The sequence below is a fragment of the Sander lucioperca genome, chromosome 24 (assembly GCF_008315115.2).
Source record: "Sander lucioperca isolate FBNREF2018 chromosome 24, SLUC_FBN_1.2, whole genome shotgun sequence".
In the NCBI taxonomy this organism is placed as follows: Eukaryota; Metazoa; Chordata; class Actinopteri; order Perciformes; family Percidae; genus Sander; species Sander lucioperca.
Window position 1 is genome coordinate 9,310,953 of NC_050196.1, and position 17,394 is coordinate 9,328,346.

Sequence of the window (17,394 nt, forward strand, 5' to 3'; positions counted from 1 at the left end):
GTTTAAAAAAAAAAAAAATGCACCAGTAGCCTATGATACAAACATTAGCGAGACAAAACCATCGGCCATTACCAGGAGCTGATGATAGCCCCCTCCCGCTGAACAGGGTGGAGACTATACATATTCCTCCTGCTCAGTTAGATGCAGAGGAGGAAAATTAGGTTGAAAATACCTTGTCGGCAACGACAGAGTGCAAGGGCTCGGCATTAGCAACATAATTAACAACTACAATATAACAACAGGATCACGTTCAATTGCCTCTCCCGTGAAAGCTGCGGCTCTTTTCCCAGTCGGCCCAAACGCTGCACGCCCTTTCTCCCCAAGAAAGGGATTGTTCAATGGTCGCATAGGGGGCACACAAACACCCCCATTCAAACACCCTGCCACACAACACACACCTTTTCTAACAGGCAACAACACATTTACATTGCTTCTTAATACCTACTGGTGCTTGTCTTTAAGAAGTGTGGTAAACATTCAGTATAGCTACTCCTCCCGTCTCCTTTCCCGAGAACACAATCTAGGATGGGCTGGCTTGATACATTGTCATTTATTTATGATTGACATTTTAGTCTCTCAGCATGCTTATCAAAAGGAGAGAAAAAAGGCGTTAGAGAATTAAAACATTCCGGAATAGTAAAGAAAAATCACTTACAGTGAAATGGGATTCACAAAGAGGGTCCTCACCTCTCCTGTGTTCTCCAATGGGAGAGCAAATATCCCTGCCTAAGGGAGAAAAGAAGAAAAACTCCTGATATATGTGTAATTATCTGTTTAAAAGATGAATCTAGTTAAAAACCGCCCGTTATCCTCATGTTTCCACACGTCGCCTCGTCTACACACAATCCCATTCCCTTTCCCACTCTTCTTTCCCGGAGCTGCTAAGGAGACACGCTGCGCGTCTCCGTCGTTTCCTGTCCAGCCCAGAACCCAACGCTGCATTCACGGCCTGTCGGAAATATATTATATTAGAGTGGATCGCAAAGAAGAGGAATGATCTAGCTAAATGACAGATACGAACACGGCAGACTGGAAAAGAGATAAATTGTGGTGATATCCGATTTGACTAGTTGACGCATTTTAGCCCAATTGTCTGACGATTAATTGGTTAAAGAAAACATGTCCACCAAAGTAGTCTTGGAGGAACAGTGAAGGCAGCATCAGTCTCCAGTAGCTATTCCTTGTAGTCAGTGGCAGTAGATACTAATACTAATACTACTACTACTACTACTACTACTACTACTAATAATAATAATAATAATAATAATAATAATAATAATAACAAATTGTATATTGCGACTTTCAAATATACTTATTTACACAAGCTAAAAAGATAGAGAATAAAATCAAGGTAAAATATGTTTAAAAAATATAGTAGATGAGAGCAGCCACATTTAACCACACTGGAGCTCTGCAGGGGTTCTTGCTGATGCTCTCCTAAAGCCACCACCAGACAAAAGGGCCCTGTTCCAGATTAGGAGATTATTGCGTGTTATCCATATGGACACATGGCATTAATAACCCGTCAATCCCCATCATCCATTTTCTGAGTCAGAATTACAAACATTTTAGAAATGCTATAATCCCCACTTCACAATCCCATGAATCTGTCACCATGTGTTGCCACACAAAGTATTTTCTACCCTTCTATGGTCTCTAATCCCTGCTCTGGGCAGGGAACCTGTATAAAACAGAAAAAGGCATTGAAGCAAAGTGATATATAGTTGCAATTAATATAAGATTGGAGCTGAATAGCTATTTTCCTGGCTTGTAGTGGTAGAAAACTCAAACTAAAATGCTTTGTTACCATCTAGTGGACAAAGAAAGCTATTGCACTTTCAAATGAACCCCATTTTGTTGATAAAGCCATGGGTTTTTAAATCAAAGAATCAAAATTTGTCTCTTGGGACTACACCATGAAAGATAATAACCTTCTCTTATCTTGTATTCTTTTTTTCTTACTGACATGTTTACTGTGCCAGCGTCTGTACAGTATAAAGGCAGTTTCTTGTTCACTTCTCCCAAAAATATTTTCTCTGCCACTTTGGGCTACCTCTGCCTTTCAGTGAGGCAATAACACTTTGGCAATCACACAAATGTCTGTTGTCAGTTTAAACCTGCTCAATACCGGTTTTTGTGCTTCTCATTGTGTTCAGTTGATCTTCACACATGGAACACTGGGTCATTGCACTTTTGGTCACTCACTCCACCTCCAACTGTGGCTGCAACAAACAGCCACACAGCAGAAACTACACACAATACACGAGTATTTTCCCATAATATGTTTTACAGTAACCATTTGCATTCCATGTGAGTACTGCTCATTCTCTTAATCATTCTCTCCACACAATGATGCAATATAACAAATAAGTTTACTTGATAGGAACAGAACTGTCTCGCAATGACCTTTGCCTCTAAATGAACACATAAGCATAGTCTCAAATTAATTGAACACTAAAGTCATCAAAGGTTACAAACTCTGGGAGAGAGCAGAAACGTCAGAAGAGGAGGCGTTTTCTGCCACAGGATGTTTTCCCTCATGAGAGGATGTGTGATGTTCAGTCACAGCAGCAACGTGGGAGTGTTTCAATCAGAGACACAATGAGGATATGATGCATTACAGTCGGAGGAACACATGCATGGGACCAGGGTTGATGATATCGAAGTACCGGATCAGATTTCTCCGCAGCATACAGTTAATGTAGTTTGCTGAAAGAGCTTGAACTTTTAGGTGATGAGGGAAAGATTCGAGGACATCATTCTGCTGGAGGCAAGTTCACACTCTTGGTGCAAAAGATGAGAGCTTGCTGGATGTTCATGATCCTCCTGAGCTGCAGGTTACCTCATGCAACTGAGTCTCTGAGAATCTGTAAAAGTAAGTTGTTGCAACACATACATTCTAGCTTTTAGTAATTCATATACTCATAAAGATTAGTATCCGGGTAGAAGATGAATACTATTAATTAGCAAGAAATAACTAATACAAGTAATTGAAAAATAATTTACTGTGCATGGTGGTTACAGTGGGACTGTTTGGTTTCATCTGTTAACACTGAGGTTTACACCCTTAGTAGTTGTGCAGTAAAACTTAAGCTTCAATGTATTTAGAGGGTTCAGTTGCAGCAGTGGATATGTATTGTGTATGTATTGTGTGACTACTCTCTAGTTGACAGCTTTGGTTAAGTTTAGGCCCATACAATATGGGAAATGAAGTTGGAAGAAATAGGAATGTGTAGGAACGTGTTCCCTTTAGCTTCTAGAGAATATACTGTATATTCACTTATTGACTATTTATCTGTTGATTAACCTTATACTCTCCTTATGCTGGCTGAATTTGTGGGTTGAGGCATTTTATTGTAAACCGAATCAACAGAATGAACAGAGGAATATCAAAATAATTCAATTAAAACAATAAAAACTAATCCAAGCAAATAGCAGTCTATCACAATAACCACAACCACCACCTTGTGAGTGGCATACTTAAGTCAGTCAGTGGCTGACTCAAGTATGCCACTCACACGGCAAATCTGTTTTTTATGAGAAATGTGAGGCTGGTTAAAAGAGGTAAATGTGCTAAGATGTGCTGCTATTGAACAAATTCCGTGTGGGGGTGGAGTTGCTATGAAATGACGAGTTTCAAAGCCTGAGCATTTCAGTTTGGGGAATTAAATGCAAATAAATCAATCTTTGCAGGAGATGTAGCTGTAAGAAGCAATTTCCTTCGCAAAGGTGTTAAGTGTTGGTTACAGACACAGGCATTCTGACTCGGTTTACTGCAGCAAAACACAATGACAGGCTACTGTAGCTCTCTGCTTACTTAGCACTCTTTCCTTAGTTCATGACACCTAATCAGAGAATATGACGTTATACTGTGTATGTAAGAGACATCTATAGTTACAAATCCGAATACAATTGCACCCTGAATCTTTATCACATTTTTCTCTCCAGACCAGCTGAATATAGACTGTGTACCTGTCAATGGCAATGTGTCCGTGCCTTGCCCAGAGTTTGAAGGAGAAGACGTGACTTTTGAACTTCTTAAAGATGACAAAGTGATTTACAACCTTACATGCAAACCAGACGGAAACAATACATCTCTCTGTAAACCACCATACACCAGGGTCGGCGTAGAACATCATCAAAAGAAAGAAAACAAATCAGTCAGCTTCATGCTCACTGGAGTGAATGCCAGTAGCTATGGTATCTACAGATGTGATCGCATCATCACGTACCCTCCCCCCCTCACAACAGTGCAAAGTACTTTGTGGATCCTGGTACTTGTAGAAGGTAAATATTCCTAAGAGGTACATATGTTTTAAAACCACCCGGAGCCCATCTATAATTGTGTGTGCATATAGTCAAGTACACTGAATACTTCCTAAATATGTTTCTTCCAGGACACCAATGCAGTAAGCCTAAACCAGATGGAGATCAAAACAATGGATTTCTTTGGATTTGGATTCTGGGGCTTGTACTTTTTGGCATCTACAGCCTAATTGTCACCATTATTGCCAGCATCATCTGGGTAAGATATTCCTCAAGCACATACAAACGAACACCAGATGAGGAAAAAGTAAAGTACGAAAAATTGTATATAGAAGCACGTACAATATTTAAATGACACAGTAATAGCCATTGCGTGTCATTCTTTGACTATTTGGACTATATATACACTCACCTAAATGATAATTAGGAACACCTGTTAAATTTCTTGTTAATGCAATTATCTAATCAACCAATCACATGGCAGCTGCTTCAATGCATTTAGGGGTGTGGTCCTGGTCAAGACAATCTCCTGAACTCCAAACTGAATGTCAGAATGGGAAAGAGAGGTGATCTAAGCAGCTTTGAGCGTGGCATGGTTGTTGGTGCCAGACGGGCTGGTCTGAGTATTTTACAATCTGCTCAGTTCCTGGGATTTTCACGCACAACCATTTTATTTATTTTTTTAATGATTTTTTTGGGGCTTTTCCACCTTTAATTTTTGACAGGACTGCTAGGTGAGAAAGGGGAGAGGGAGGGGGAAGACATGCAGGAAAATGTCACAGGTTAGATTCAAACCCTGGACCTCTGCGTCAAGGCATAAACCTCTCAGTATATGTGCACCTGCTCTACCACTGAACCAACCCGGCCACGACGCACAACCATTTCTAAAGAATGGTCTTCATTTATGTGTTTTTTATTCATTCCAAAAAACATTGTATGTCCCAGCATTCCACCAATATGTTTTAAAAACTGTTCTCCAAGAGCTTTCTCCTGTTTGGGAAAATTGTTGTTCTTCTCCATGTTTTAATTTTCTATTAATATAATATAATATAATAGTCAAAGTCTAAAAAAATGTTGGCATCTGCCTTTTAAAAATCCCACCATGTGTAACTTTTAAATTATGACATGAGAGCTACACATCAGGTCCCAAAATTCCCACAAAATCCCCCCCACACAAAATCCAGAGGACACAATCTCGGTGTCCTCAATGATAGCTACATCCTCCTACTGTACGTAATACATTATGAATCTTCACAGACATGCTGTTGTTCAACTGTCTTACAGGTCAAGTGGAGGAGGTCGGATTCCCAGAGTGATTACATGAACACCAAACCCAAAGCAACAAGGAACCGCAAGAAAAGAGCGTTTCAAAATCCTATACCACGACACTTCTGATCACCCGTGCATCGTCTCACTATTTGCACAGCTATCCCGGTTAGTTTCAATATTAACACAGGGGTGTCATCGTAGTAGCTTGCCCTGTGCAGAGCGAGTGAGGTTTTTTTCATTTAGTCCATTGTGTTGTCAGTACTAGTTGTTTTTTTTGTCTACACAGCGAAAGTAGCAGTTCCTTTAACAGTTGTGGCTGTTCCAAACAATAAAAATAAAAAAGGTACCCACTTTCTGTTTCACTTACTGTCCCTAATTGTCACATACACACACAGATCTGTAGCTGGAACCCCTCTTTGTGGTCGAAACAGAAGGCGGTGTCTGAATGAGGGGATTTAACCACATTTCAAAAGAGTTCCCTCAGCTTGTAAACCCGTGTGGTGATATATGTGAATCATGGGTGACCACAATTCCAAAATGTAAAAAGCCGTTACGAAATGTAATGCAACTGATTCACATCACACCATCTCTTTCTACGCTTTTATTTCTAAGAAGACAGAAAGATCAAAATGTGTTTTCAGCGGGTTAACATCACTGGAGTTGATGAGAACCAGATATACAAGGAGAAGCGAACACTTCAAACAATAACAATCTGCACCCATTTCCTGTCTTACTCTACGGTTTCTTTCCCTTCTCGTGCTTTCTGCAGATGTGGCTGCTTCTACATTTACCTTGCTCACCTTGCAGTTTCTGTGCAGCTACTGCAAGCGCACACACTGCTTTTATGGGTTTCATTCAGCAGCTTACTCATCAACTACCACACGCATCAGCAAGATTAACATATTGTTTCTGTTAGCTTTTTGAACCATTTTGGTACCGATGATTAAAAACAAACGCTAAAAGATTGTTTCCATCCCGCACACTCCCTTCTCTAAAGAAGAATGACACGGTTTTACAAACTGGGGAAGAAAAGTTCAGGTTCACTTCGTGTTTATCTCAATGTATCCTCATTTATTTAAAAAAACTCTAATAGATGCATTTCTTCATTGTTACACAACAAAAGCTTTGAATAGCACAGATCGATTGCACAGCTTGAGACTACTGAAGCAGGTATGGCTCGTGGCATCCGTTTAACATCGACATCTGTCCTCAAGATCCCGGTTGCTCCACTTTAGGTTGTGTGTCTGATCTTTGGTGATCTGGAAAAACATGTCCCCTTAGGAAATCAGTCCTCTTTTCCTCAGCCGCAGACTGCAACTCGTGCTCCGTTACCTGGAGAACAGGATTAGGATCATGTAAATCTCGTCTTAACTGGAACACTCACTGTTTTTTCTTCAATTAGTGGTAGTGTCATTTACATTTGAAAGAAGTATTTTACTAAAATATCAGTGAGCTATTGTCAAGGAGGAACACAATATTTCGAAATATATATTCTGAGGAAATTAAAATCATTAAAATCAAATCAAAATCATATCTGAAAGGAACGTGGCTGAAGGCGGGTTTTTGTTTAAGTGGCTACAACAAATGTAGAAATTAATGTTGAAATAATATTCTAACACTTGGTGAAGTGTAGTAACTACTCAGTCCTTAGAAAAGGAAAAGCCAAACTGTGATCGTCTCCGAGTCTCACCAAGACAGGGTTATATCCCAGGATCTTCAGATGGCGAATCTTGACAGCCAGATGACCACGGGGCTTGGACGTGCCATAGCAAAAACCAGAGTGTGGTGTGCAAATTACTGCAATTCTAGGACATCAAGACAAGAGTTTCTCAGCCTTAAAAAGGTCAACATTTGAATATAGGTACAGGCATGACAGGGTGAAAGTGGCGGTTGGGTTATAAGACAAAAATGTGAAACCTGAAAAATAAACAGAGCAGATTGTGGCTTTCTTTAAACTGAGACAATGTACTTCTGACTTCTTTTGACACGCAGTGAACTATAGACGTTTACTAAGGTCATTATAGTTTGGGATTTTTAATTTCTTTTGTTCGTCTACATTTATCCATCTTTAAACATTTGTTTAAATTCTATGTTTTTATGCATTATGATAAAAGCTCAGTAAAAGCGTGCAAAATGTATTTCTATAATTTTTTTCCGTACAGTGTAGCATCAGAATGATTTGGCTGAATTTGTGCAGGTAAAATACATCAGCAGGCTCAATAAAAATCTATTTAGTTACAGCAGCACTGAATGACTGATTTAAATCGGAACAATTTACTAAATCTAGACAAAAAAATATGTGTGCAATAGTGAGAAAAATAGAGTAAGAGAGATGAATATGTACATGTTCTATCAAATTGAATGAGTACTTAGTAAACTCCCTGTGTAGGGCTGAAAAGCACCAAGAAGAGGACAACAGTACATAAAAAGTATAAATGTGCACACAAATTAAGAGTAAAAACAAATGCAAAGTCATATCCAAATCATTTCAAAGGTTGTAAATAAACTAGATGAACACCACACAATTGCACATACACCACTTTATGACATTTTAACTTATGTTAAAAGTTATTTATTGGTTAGAGTACTTGGATTAGTTTTTTCTTTTTTAACACATCATTTTCAACCATGTCTTAAGTTGTTTGCAACCTTGTTGCTCAGTAAAAGCAAGTGACTGGTGGCCAGTTAGCTCAGTTGGTAGAGCGGGCGCACATATGTAGAGATTTATTCCTAGACGCAGAAGGTCCAGGGTCCGAGTCCAACCTGTGACAGTTTCCTGCATGCCTTCCCCCCTCTCTCTCTCTCTCTCTCTCTCTCCTTTGATATCTTTCCTATCAATTAATTATTTATCAATTAAAAAAAACAAGTGACTGAAAGTTATATTTTAACATCCTATTTCAAATCTTTAAATTATTTCAAATGGGAATTTAAAGCATCTGTAATCACTGTGGTGTTAAATACAAGAAACACACAGTCCTGCTTTTAGAGCACTATTTGATGCCCTTCGGAGCGCTTTATGTAACGGTCTGTGGTTGTTGCATGCAGATGTTTGACATACGCAATACCCGATGTGGCCAGAACAGAACGCCCAAACATCCTCTCCACCTTCTTTCACATCAGCAAAACTTAACCGAAAATGGGACATAAGCACATTAAATAAAAAAAAAAAAAAAATAGCACTGCAGATTTCTTCAAGATCGAGTCTGGTGATGTTATCGACTGCAAGCCGACATCCTACCTTTGACTGCTCTCTGCTGGAGAACGCTCTTCTCCTGCACAACTACTGGCTTCAGTCACAGAGGTGTGGTTTGGCAGAGGTTTGGTTATCACACCGTCTGAGAGTCAACACACACAAACACAGGCGCTTCCTCACATCACAGTTTCAAGTTAAAGAGCAAAATGCAGACACAATGAACTAGATTTATCATGTGATGAGTCGACACTATTAGTTACAAAGGCATTTCTGTGGAGCGATAGACAAAAAGACATCAACCTAAGCCGGGACTGTGACAAGCACTCAAAATGTATCACTCAATCAACTTCACTTCTTTCCTCCAATATTCTGTCTTTACCTATGAGGTAGAAGTTCTCCACCACCACCATTTCCTGCAGCATTGTGTCTGCTTGGTCCCCCAACACGCTCTGCAGGCCCTGCGAGAGCAACGGGTTCACTGATAGACTGCTAGGGCCGGGGTCTCCCAGGACAGATGGGGGGACCGTCAGGGGCTGAGGGAGCGGAGGACGCTCAAGACGGAGGCACAAGTCCACGGTCTGAAACATTCTCTCCTGGCTAGGGAGAAACCTGGGTGCTGAAGGAAAAAATAGAGGAAGTTCAGACGGATCAAATTCAAAAACACATGTGCGAGGGGAAGAAGTGGCTAGGGCTGGTATCATTTTAAAAATGTCGATATCGGCAACGATACCGATACTGTGACTTCGATACCGGCTCCTGAACGCTACGTTTTTCGATATCAATGTTATAAAATCCATTTTAACAAAAGAAATTACAACTTTACAGTACAAATCTTTTTTTTTTTTTCAGCTTCAATGTTACGCACGCTGTAGTCAAGTCTTTTTGAAATACAACACACACACACTTGAGCCTGTCTCTGTGTAACGTAGAGTTTCCCCTGCATGTCTCTACGATGTGTAGATTAGACACACTTAGACTTAGACACACATCACACTATACTATGGAGGCAATCTGGTCGGTGCCTAAAACGTATTGAAGTTCAGTACCCAGCCCTAGAAGTGGCAGACAAAAAAGGCGAGTAGAAGAAGTCAAAAGGCAGAAAAAGAGACTAGACTGGCCAGCATTTGCACGTCTTACCGGTCGTTTTAAACTTCTCCAGTGTATTGCTCTGCAGGAGTTGCTCCAGTGGTGCAGAGGGGAAGTGACCCATTAGACACAGATGGTAAACAGCCTTTAACAACTCAAACCCAGACATTTTGGGCAGATAAGAGTCAAGAGCCTGGCTCAGACTATCCAGGAACCTGGAACAGCAAGATGAAACCCAACAAAGACAGTCATGCAACATTTACGGTTTATAAATATTATATGAAGGGCCTGTGTAGGAGTACAATTTGAAAGATGATGACATGCGAGAGACCTACTGTTGTCTTTGGTGCTGCAGGTCATAGTTAAGAGAGGAGTACACCTTGAGGACACAGAGGAGGTCTTTACGTGTCAGAGCATCTGGATTGGTGATCACCTTATCAGCAAAGGCCTCCATCAGGGCAGCGGGACAGAAGGCGAGGTTCTCAAACACAGACAGGAAGAGGACCACCTGAACAGAGAGGAGGAAACTCTGATATACATACTGTATATATATATATATATATATATATATATATAGTTTAAAGTACTTCACGATGTTGACTTAAAAATGTTTAAACATTTTAGTAAACTGTTGTATTTTGCAGCACCTGTTTCTTGGTCCAGATGTCTATCGTAGAGGCGACGTAGTCTGAAATGCTACTGAGCAGCTCAAAGTCTCGGTAGTGCAGCTCCCAACACGACTGCAGGACTGTAAACAATCTGTTGAAGGGGACTCCTTGTAGGTTTTCTACCAGAGAGACGTGGAAAAGAAACCAAAGAGGGACAGCATGTTGGTAAAACATTGTCTTTTCATAAGTAAAATATAATTTTTCAGGCTCCCTATATTGATTCTGACCTTTAATCGTCTTACTGCAGACATCCAGGAGTGGTCTGGAGTAGAAGCCCATTGTGGCCATAGTGGAGATCATGTACTGGGTGTTGGGAAGGCTGAACTGGTCTGTCATTGATAAAGCCTTTGCCTGGAGGAAGCAGTGTACAGAAGGAGTGTCAATGTGGAATGGATTCAGTTGCCCTGTCATTCAAAAATACTACAATGTTATAATGAGAAAGCTGATTTCAGAGAATATGTTGAATAGTCAAAGATATGCCTGCACAAGAGTTGGCAATCATAAACCTGGATCATTTTAGAATCACATATAGGAGGGATATGAATACCAAATATGGTCAAAACCAAGATTCATAAACCAACTTCGAGTTTCAGTTTAAGGTCCAGCGGGGCATCTTTCCCCAACAGACGCATCATGGTCTGGAGAGCCATTACATTCTTGATCCTGGGAAGACGGGCCTCAACCACCAATCTACAGTAGGACATGGCCAAAATAAATAAAAAGAAGTGGTGAAAATCTATATATAGTAATAAAGGTTTTTCTTTTCAGCACCAATTATTAAATTCTGATGCTTATGTTTGGCTGAAACATATGCATTTTTTGACAATCCTGACCTCATGCCCTCCTTAAGTGCAACAACGTTGGTACTGCCCTCCATATGTTCCAGACAGGAGGCCAAGATGGACAGGCCCTTCTCATCAAAGTCATTCAGATTCTCCTGTTAGTGGACAATAAAATGGATTTGGCTAAACAACAAAACAATTTCCAAAATAAAAACATGTTTGCTTGCTGGTCCACTGTCTTTCACTGCCTACCTGGCAGGTTCGGAGGAAAGTTTGGACCACGCGGCTACTTTGGGGGACACCAAGTTTGACCATACTCAGGAGAGAATAAGCCATGTCGTCACTGTGCATGTGCCCCACCCTCTTCATGGCCTTTTGCAGGAGGCTGTCAAAAGCAGGATGCTCAAACATCAGCTGCAGCTCATAGCGCCGCTGCTCATCTGACATCTTCTTAGTGATGGACCAGATGTGGGTCAGGCAATTGCTGACCTGTCGAACTGTGGGTGAGTATTGACAGGTGAGGTCCAACACGTCTGATGGGGAGCCACAACGCTGCAGGTGGTCCATAAAGGGTGAGCTCCTTTGTATCTGCCTTGAGGCTGTCGCATCAGATTGGATTTCAGCGGGCAGTGAAGAGTCTGCCAGTGGAGGCGAGAGACGCTGCTCCTTCTCTTCCAAGTCTGCATTGTGAATACTACTCTGTGAGTAAAACCTCACTGAACTAACAAGACTCCTATCCAGGCATGCCTTGCTTTGCCTTGTGCCCCAAATGTGTGCTAACTGCTGACTAGGGAAAGATTTGTCTTTGATTGATGTTGTCTCCAGGAAGCTGCGCTGTTGCCATAGAGACCTGCGGCTGCAAAAGCGCAGACCCCATCTCATGACTTCCTCTGTTACCCAGACAGACATTGCTCCCTAATAGGGGACGCTAAAAAAAGCCAAGACATTAAGTTAATAATTACCCGAGGGTTTCCGCTTTACATTCTTGGCCACATAAACAGACAGTTATGGAAGTAGTTAGAACAAATAATGTATCACAAAATACTATGACTAAGCTGCATACAAGGTCAACAGAAAACACTGGCTAGCTTAGCTACATTAGCTAAGGTTAGCTAAGTGACGCCCCTTATTACTCTAACCGCGGAAAAAACATACAAATAACTGTACCAATGTAACACATGGCATTTGCTAGACCATGTAATATTTGACATTAAACGTTTTTCAGCAAAGAGACACAGAGCTACACTACACTAGCTATAAAGATAGTCCATCTTTTGCCTGCATGCAATGCTTCGTGCTGTGTGCGCTGCGATATTTATTCCCCCTCTCAACAAATTGGTACACCACGTAGCTTACTATACTATACATATATATATAACAAAAATGCTTATTGTGAAAGAAAAATGTCTCCAGTGTAATCGTTATTTACAGTTAATAAAACCAACATGTGATCTATTTTAAACCATCGGTCTCACAGTCACCATAACACGTTCTGATATTGTTTTCGTTTGTGGTGTTTCCTACACGGACTCAAATACGTGCAACATCTATGGTTACCTAGCAACCAACGCCACACAAATGTTTTTTCTCTAGGAAGGCGAAGGCATGACCAGCCCTGCTTTCCTCCTGATTGGCTAGTACTCATTGCTTGGTCTGGTTGGATTGGTTAGGTTTACGCAAGAGGAGTGGGATTGGTTAGGGTTAGGGCAAGAATGGCAGGGTAAGCCAATCAGAGGCAAAGCAAGTGAGAGTGGGGCGGGATATGACTTCGCCATCCTAGGGGAAAAGTACTCGACTCCCGGATACAGGAGGATAGTATGGCAAAATTTGTGCTTGCTGGTAAAGTTTGATTTGACTCTTTATCTCATAGTATATACACAAAATATCGCAATGCTGATTTTTTACAATTTGAACCTCTACAGGTAAAACAGACTGTCCACATTACGCCAAAGCGGAACTATTAGCAGACCGTTTGCAGCGATCTCTGCCAAACTTCAGGATCCAAAAGATCTCCATCCTCCCACATGAATGGAAGGTATTCTTATCATTTACTTGCGCTTTCAAGTCTCCTTAATTTACAAACCATTGGTATATTTTGTTTGTAATTTTTGTTACTTATTTGTCACCTCAATTTGACCCATTGACTCAAATACCGATCTTGAGGGTGCAAAGAGCTTTGTGCGGCTGCTTTTTATTGACTTTTCTTGAGTTGTTAATTGCATTCAACCACATATTTTAGCAGGGACCTTAAAGAGTACTTTTAATATCGATCCTAGTCTTATCTGTTGGTTGATGAACTTTTGAACTGACAGGTGAGAATAGCATCTTATCCGATGTTACCTTTTCCTCCACCGGTTGCCCCCAGGGATGCGTCCTCTCCACGATCTTATTTATTTTATATACAAATGCATGCCAAGGCCAGCACACCAGGCGTCATATCATTACGTTTGCTCACGACTCGGTAATAGTGTCGCTGCTGATGCTCAACGACCCTGAGTATGGCGCTACTTTAAATGATTTTACAGAGTCGCAAAAACTAAAGAAATGCTGATCGACTTTAGGAAGAACCCCCCCCCCACCCTCTCTCCTACCCTTATTAACGATCAAGCTATCGAAGTGGTGAAGCAATACAAATACCTCGGTATTATAACAGACGACAAACTCACCTTCGAGCCACAACGCTGTCTGTAAAAAATCACACCAACGCATGTTTTTTTTTTTTTTATCGTAAACTTCGCAATTTTAATGTCGATAAGACCTTTATGAGGATGTTTTATTGTTGTTTTATTGAAACTATTCTTTATTTTGCCTTTGTGAGCTGGTTTAGGTCCCTCACTCTTAAAAACAAAAACAGGCTGCAACACATAACTAAAGTGTGTGGCAAAATCAGAATCAGAATCAGAAATACTTTAATAATCACTGGGGGAAATTATTTTTGTTACAAAAAAAAAAAGTCCCACAACTCTCTGACTGACTTAAAATCTCTATATGAGACAAAGACCCTGAAGAAGGCCCAGTCAGGCCCCGAACAGCTACTTCATGTTGTTGCCGTCTGGCCGCAGATTCTGCCTGCCTAAATGCAGGACAAACAGACACAAAAACTCTTTTGTTCCTGCTGCTATAGGCTTTGTTAATAATTCAATGTGAAATGTGGACTTCTGTGTAGTATGTATTTATTTCTGTCCTTTATTGATGGTGTCTGTTGTTTGTATAGCCTATGTGTTGTTTATGTTGCATTCTGTTGCTACACAACAAATTGCCTCTTGGAGATAATAAAGACTCCTTGACCTCTCTCTGGTGGTCTCTGATAGGAATGGCTGGACGCCACCTGCAAAAGAAATGGCTGGAAACACGAGCAGTCCCCTATGGTTTGGAGGGAACTGGTGGACCACGGGGGGAAAGGGATTCTCTTAGGGGACTTCAGTGACTTCCTAGAGCATTGTCAGGTATCATTGTCATTTATTATATGTCATTTATTATATTTTCTTAATTAAAATCACTTCTCAACTTCCATACCTGCCAACTCCTGTAACCAATGGTTGTGTAGGACTACTACAACATCACATCAGACATGTCTACGGATATAATGCTAAGTGTTGCTGCAGAGAATCTGGAAACCAAGATGAATCTTATTGCAGAGGAGCAACATCGTGTCAGTCTTATCAAACCCCTTCACATATGGATCAGCAGGTGGGTTAGTCTGAAAAATTCAAAACCAAAGAAAAATATACATTTTCAATATGTTTTTTTTTAATGTGTGGAACTGTTTCAAGTATGGTGTACATTCCCCATACATTTCCAGTGCTCTCAGCTCAACCTGCCACTTCCTGATCCCTTATCTGCTCTCTGCTGAGGTATTCCCCCACGTGTCCGCAATCAGCCTCCACCTACTGGACCTGGAGGGGAACATGGAGGAATTGCAGTGGCTGAGGATGGAGACGGAGGACCTGGCACTCCGTCTGCTCCATCAAGTATGATACTTTTTAGGATCATGGTTTTAAGCATATCAGAAGAAAAATAAAGCCATCTAACAATATATTTTTTTTTCACAGGTGACCATTCACACAGATCTGGAACAGGCCTTCCGAGAGGCGGATGTCATTGTACTGCTGGATGAGGGGTGGTCGGAAGACAGTGATAGAGGGAATGAGGAGGAAGTGAAGAAGAAAACGGTAAAGGGAATCTCAGACAGGTACAGAGAGTACGGACAGCTGATTGACACAATGGCCAACAAGGACGTGAAGGTGATCGTGTCTGGTGACTCATTTGTGAACCTGAGATGCTCACTTCTTTTGGACAACGTGCACTCCATTGACAGCCACCAGTTTGTCACCGTGGCAACTCAGCTGGAGAACGAAGCCAAGGCTATCGTTGCAAAGAAGCTGAAAGTGAGGACTTCAGGTAGTAAATTCTCTCCCTTCGTACCTTCTGTATATTCCCATTGTATTTCAGCATGGTCACTATTCATCCAAGATGAATGGCCTCTCCCTCTTCTTCTGCTCTAGATATTACAAATGTCATTGTTTGGGGAAACATCAGTGGTAGTTTCTACATTGACCTGCAGAGGGCAAAGGTTTTCAACTATGATGGGGCAATCAAAGGACCAGCTTTCTTTTCCCAGCCAGCCAAAAGCATTCTCCAAGGAAGGTTTGTTCCAATAAAAAATAGGATTTCAATAAGTAATACCGATAAGTAAATATTAGTGTGCTTTAAACACTAGATTTACGGCTTATCTGAGGTTATATACTTTAGTGCATGCATTGTATTTGTGAACTCCACCCACCTGGCACTTTGCTGGCTAAACAAACAACACCGTACGGGTAATATCAAATTACAAAACTGCCTACCAAACTGAACCCTGCTGTGTCTTCAGTCTGTGCCAATGTTGATTTCACAGTACTGTACAGTGAATACTCTGATCCAAAACACCCTGCACTGGGATATGCCAAAAAAAAGCCAATAATCTCCTTCTCTCTTCCAGGAAATGGTTGGAAACAGACTTTCAAGACTTGGTACGTTGTCAGCGTGCAGCTGTGACTTCAAAGACCTGCCAAGCAGCTGCCATGACGGTTACCAATGGGATGCTTGCTGTCCTAAAGGCTTGGAATGGCGTTTGTAGTCCAGATGAGGTCTTCTCTATGGGTGTACTTTGCCCAGGTAAACACAACGCATTACTTTAGACATTGATTTTGGCTGATCTAGCTAGCGTAGATGTGTAATTGTTATCTTGGGCTACTTTCAGGCTACTACAATCTCCCTGATGGCATCGTTCTCTCAATCCCAGTAACTTTCACAGACGGTAGATGGTCCGTGCTGTGTGATGTCACTGTTGGAGACGAGTTGAAGGAGAGACTTCAGCTTTATGCAAGTGAACTCCGGCAGGTATGTCTAGTTACAAAATTAACAAGGGATGTTGCACAACACACATTTTCATAGCTGCAATCTAATGTTACCATTTCACAGATGTTTCTAAGGTACTAACAGATGTGTTTTTCCTTTCCCCAGGAAAAAGAACTTGGATCAGAAAATTGCACAATGGTTATAAATAAAGTAGACAGTTAATAGGTGTTAAAAATGTGCATATTGGGCGCCTTGGTAGCTCACCTGGTAGAGGGGCTGAAAACCGCCATATACAGGGGCTCAGTCCGACGCAGTGACATGCAGCAAAGAGCCGCAGGATGGAACCGAACCTGCAGCTCTTTGCTGCATGTCATTCCCCTTCTCTCTCTCCCCTTTCATGTCTAAAGCCGTCCTGTCAGAAATAAAGGTCTAAAAATGGCAACAAAAAAATCTTAAAAAAAAAAAGAACGAAAACTGTGGATATTAACAACACAGACTTAAAACATAGGTTAGAAGTTGGTTACAATGATCAGGGAACTCATTCAGATAAATGGCAGTCCTACATCTGAAGTTTGTTTCAGTTTGTTCTTTTATTCTCTTACTTTCACATGTGGTGTTATTTGACCAGTTTAATGACAATACATCTTTTCTGCTTTGTGAAACTCGCCCATTGCTGTTATATTTTTAGATGTAAAAGATCAAACTGAGTACTTTATGGAAAAAGGAGAAATTAGAAAATATATTCCTTTTTTAAAATTGTACAGTTCAGTAAGTGCCTTTTTTATAGTTC

General features: G+C 40.9%; 4 protein-coding genes across 9 annotated transcripts in view; 2 read left to right on the forward strand and 2 right to left on the reverse strand.

The window, feature by feature from the left end:
* The window catches only part of raph1b (Ras association (RalGDS/AF-6) and pleckstrin homology domains 1b), a 38,736-nt gene extending 37,793 nt beyond the window's left edge, over positions 1-943 (reverse strand). For 4 of the 5 annotated variants that reach the window (XM_035998459.1, XM_035998457.1, XM_035998458.1 and 1 more), the window contains exon 1: positions 656-943. The gene's annotated coding sequence lies outside the window, so the exon portion shown is untranslated. The remainder of the gene's footprint in view (positions 1-655) is intronic. The other variant, XM_035998456.1, reaches the window with a different exon arrangement.
* A 1,426-nt stretch (positions 944-2,369) lies between these two features.
* Positions 2,370-5,894, forward strand: si:dkey-1h24.6 (T-cell-specific surface glycoprotein CD28). The gene is made up of 4 exons (XM_031292261.2): positions 2,370-2,875; positions 3,949-4,287; positions 4,398-4,525; positions 5,551-5,894. Exons 1-4 carry the CDS (start codon positions 2,797-2,799, stop codon positions 5,659-5,661), a joined length of 657 nt encoding a protein of 218 aa, XP_031148121.1. The 5' UTR covers positions 2,370-2,796; the 3' UTR covers positions 5,662-5,894.
* A 743-nt stretch (positions 5,895-6,637) lies between these two features.
* On the reverse strand, positions 6,638-12,173 carry fastkd2 (FAST kinase domains 2). Its single transcript, XM_031292259.2, has 11 exons — positions 11,517-12,173; positions 11,316-11,419; positions 11,064-11,172; positions 10,710-10,833; positions 10,462-10,601; positions 10,150-10,322; positions 9,866-10,029; positions 9,108-9,344; positions 8,774-8,870; positions 7,226-7,340; positions 6,638-6,867 (listed from the first exon to the last, which is right to left on the reverse strand). The coding sequence occupies exons 1-11, from the start codon at positions 12,171-12,173 to the stop codon at positions 6,745-6,747; spliced, it is 2,043 nt and encodes a 680-aa protein (XP_031148119.1). The 3' UTR covers positions 6,638-6,744.
* A 676-nt stretch (positions 12,174-12,849) lies between these two features.
* On the forward strand, positions 12,850-17,266 carry mdh1b (malate dehydrogenase 1B, NAD (soluble)). Of its 2 annotated transcripts, XM_031292289.2 has the most exons (11): positions 12,850-13,103; positions 13,187-13,299; positions 14,576-14,710; positions 14,812-14,954; positions 15,067-15,235; positions 15,317-15,456; positions 15,583-15,665; positions 15,770-15,911; positions 16,246-16,421; positions 16,507-16,646; positions 16,770-17,266. In XM_031292289.2, the coding sequence occupies exons 1-11, from the start codon at positions 13,082-13,084 to the stop codon at positions 16,824-16,826; spliced, it is 1,320 nt and encodes a 439-aa protein (XP_031148149.1). In that variant the 5' UTR covers positions 12,850-13,081; the 3' UTR covers positions 16,827-17,266. The 2 variants fall into 2 exon arrangements, with proteins under 2 accessions (XP_031148149.1, XP_031148148.1); XM_031292288.2 differs by having other exon boundaries at positions 15,317-15,665.
* The last annotated feature ends 128 nt before the right edge of the window (positions 17,267-17,394 follow it).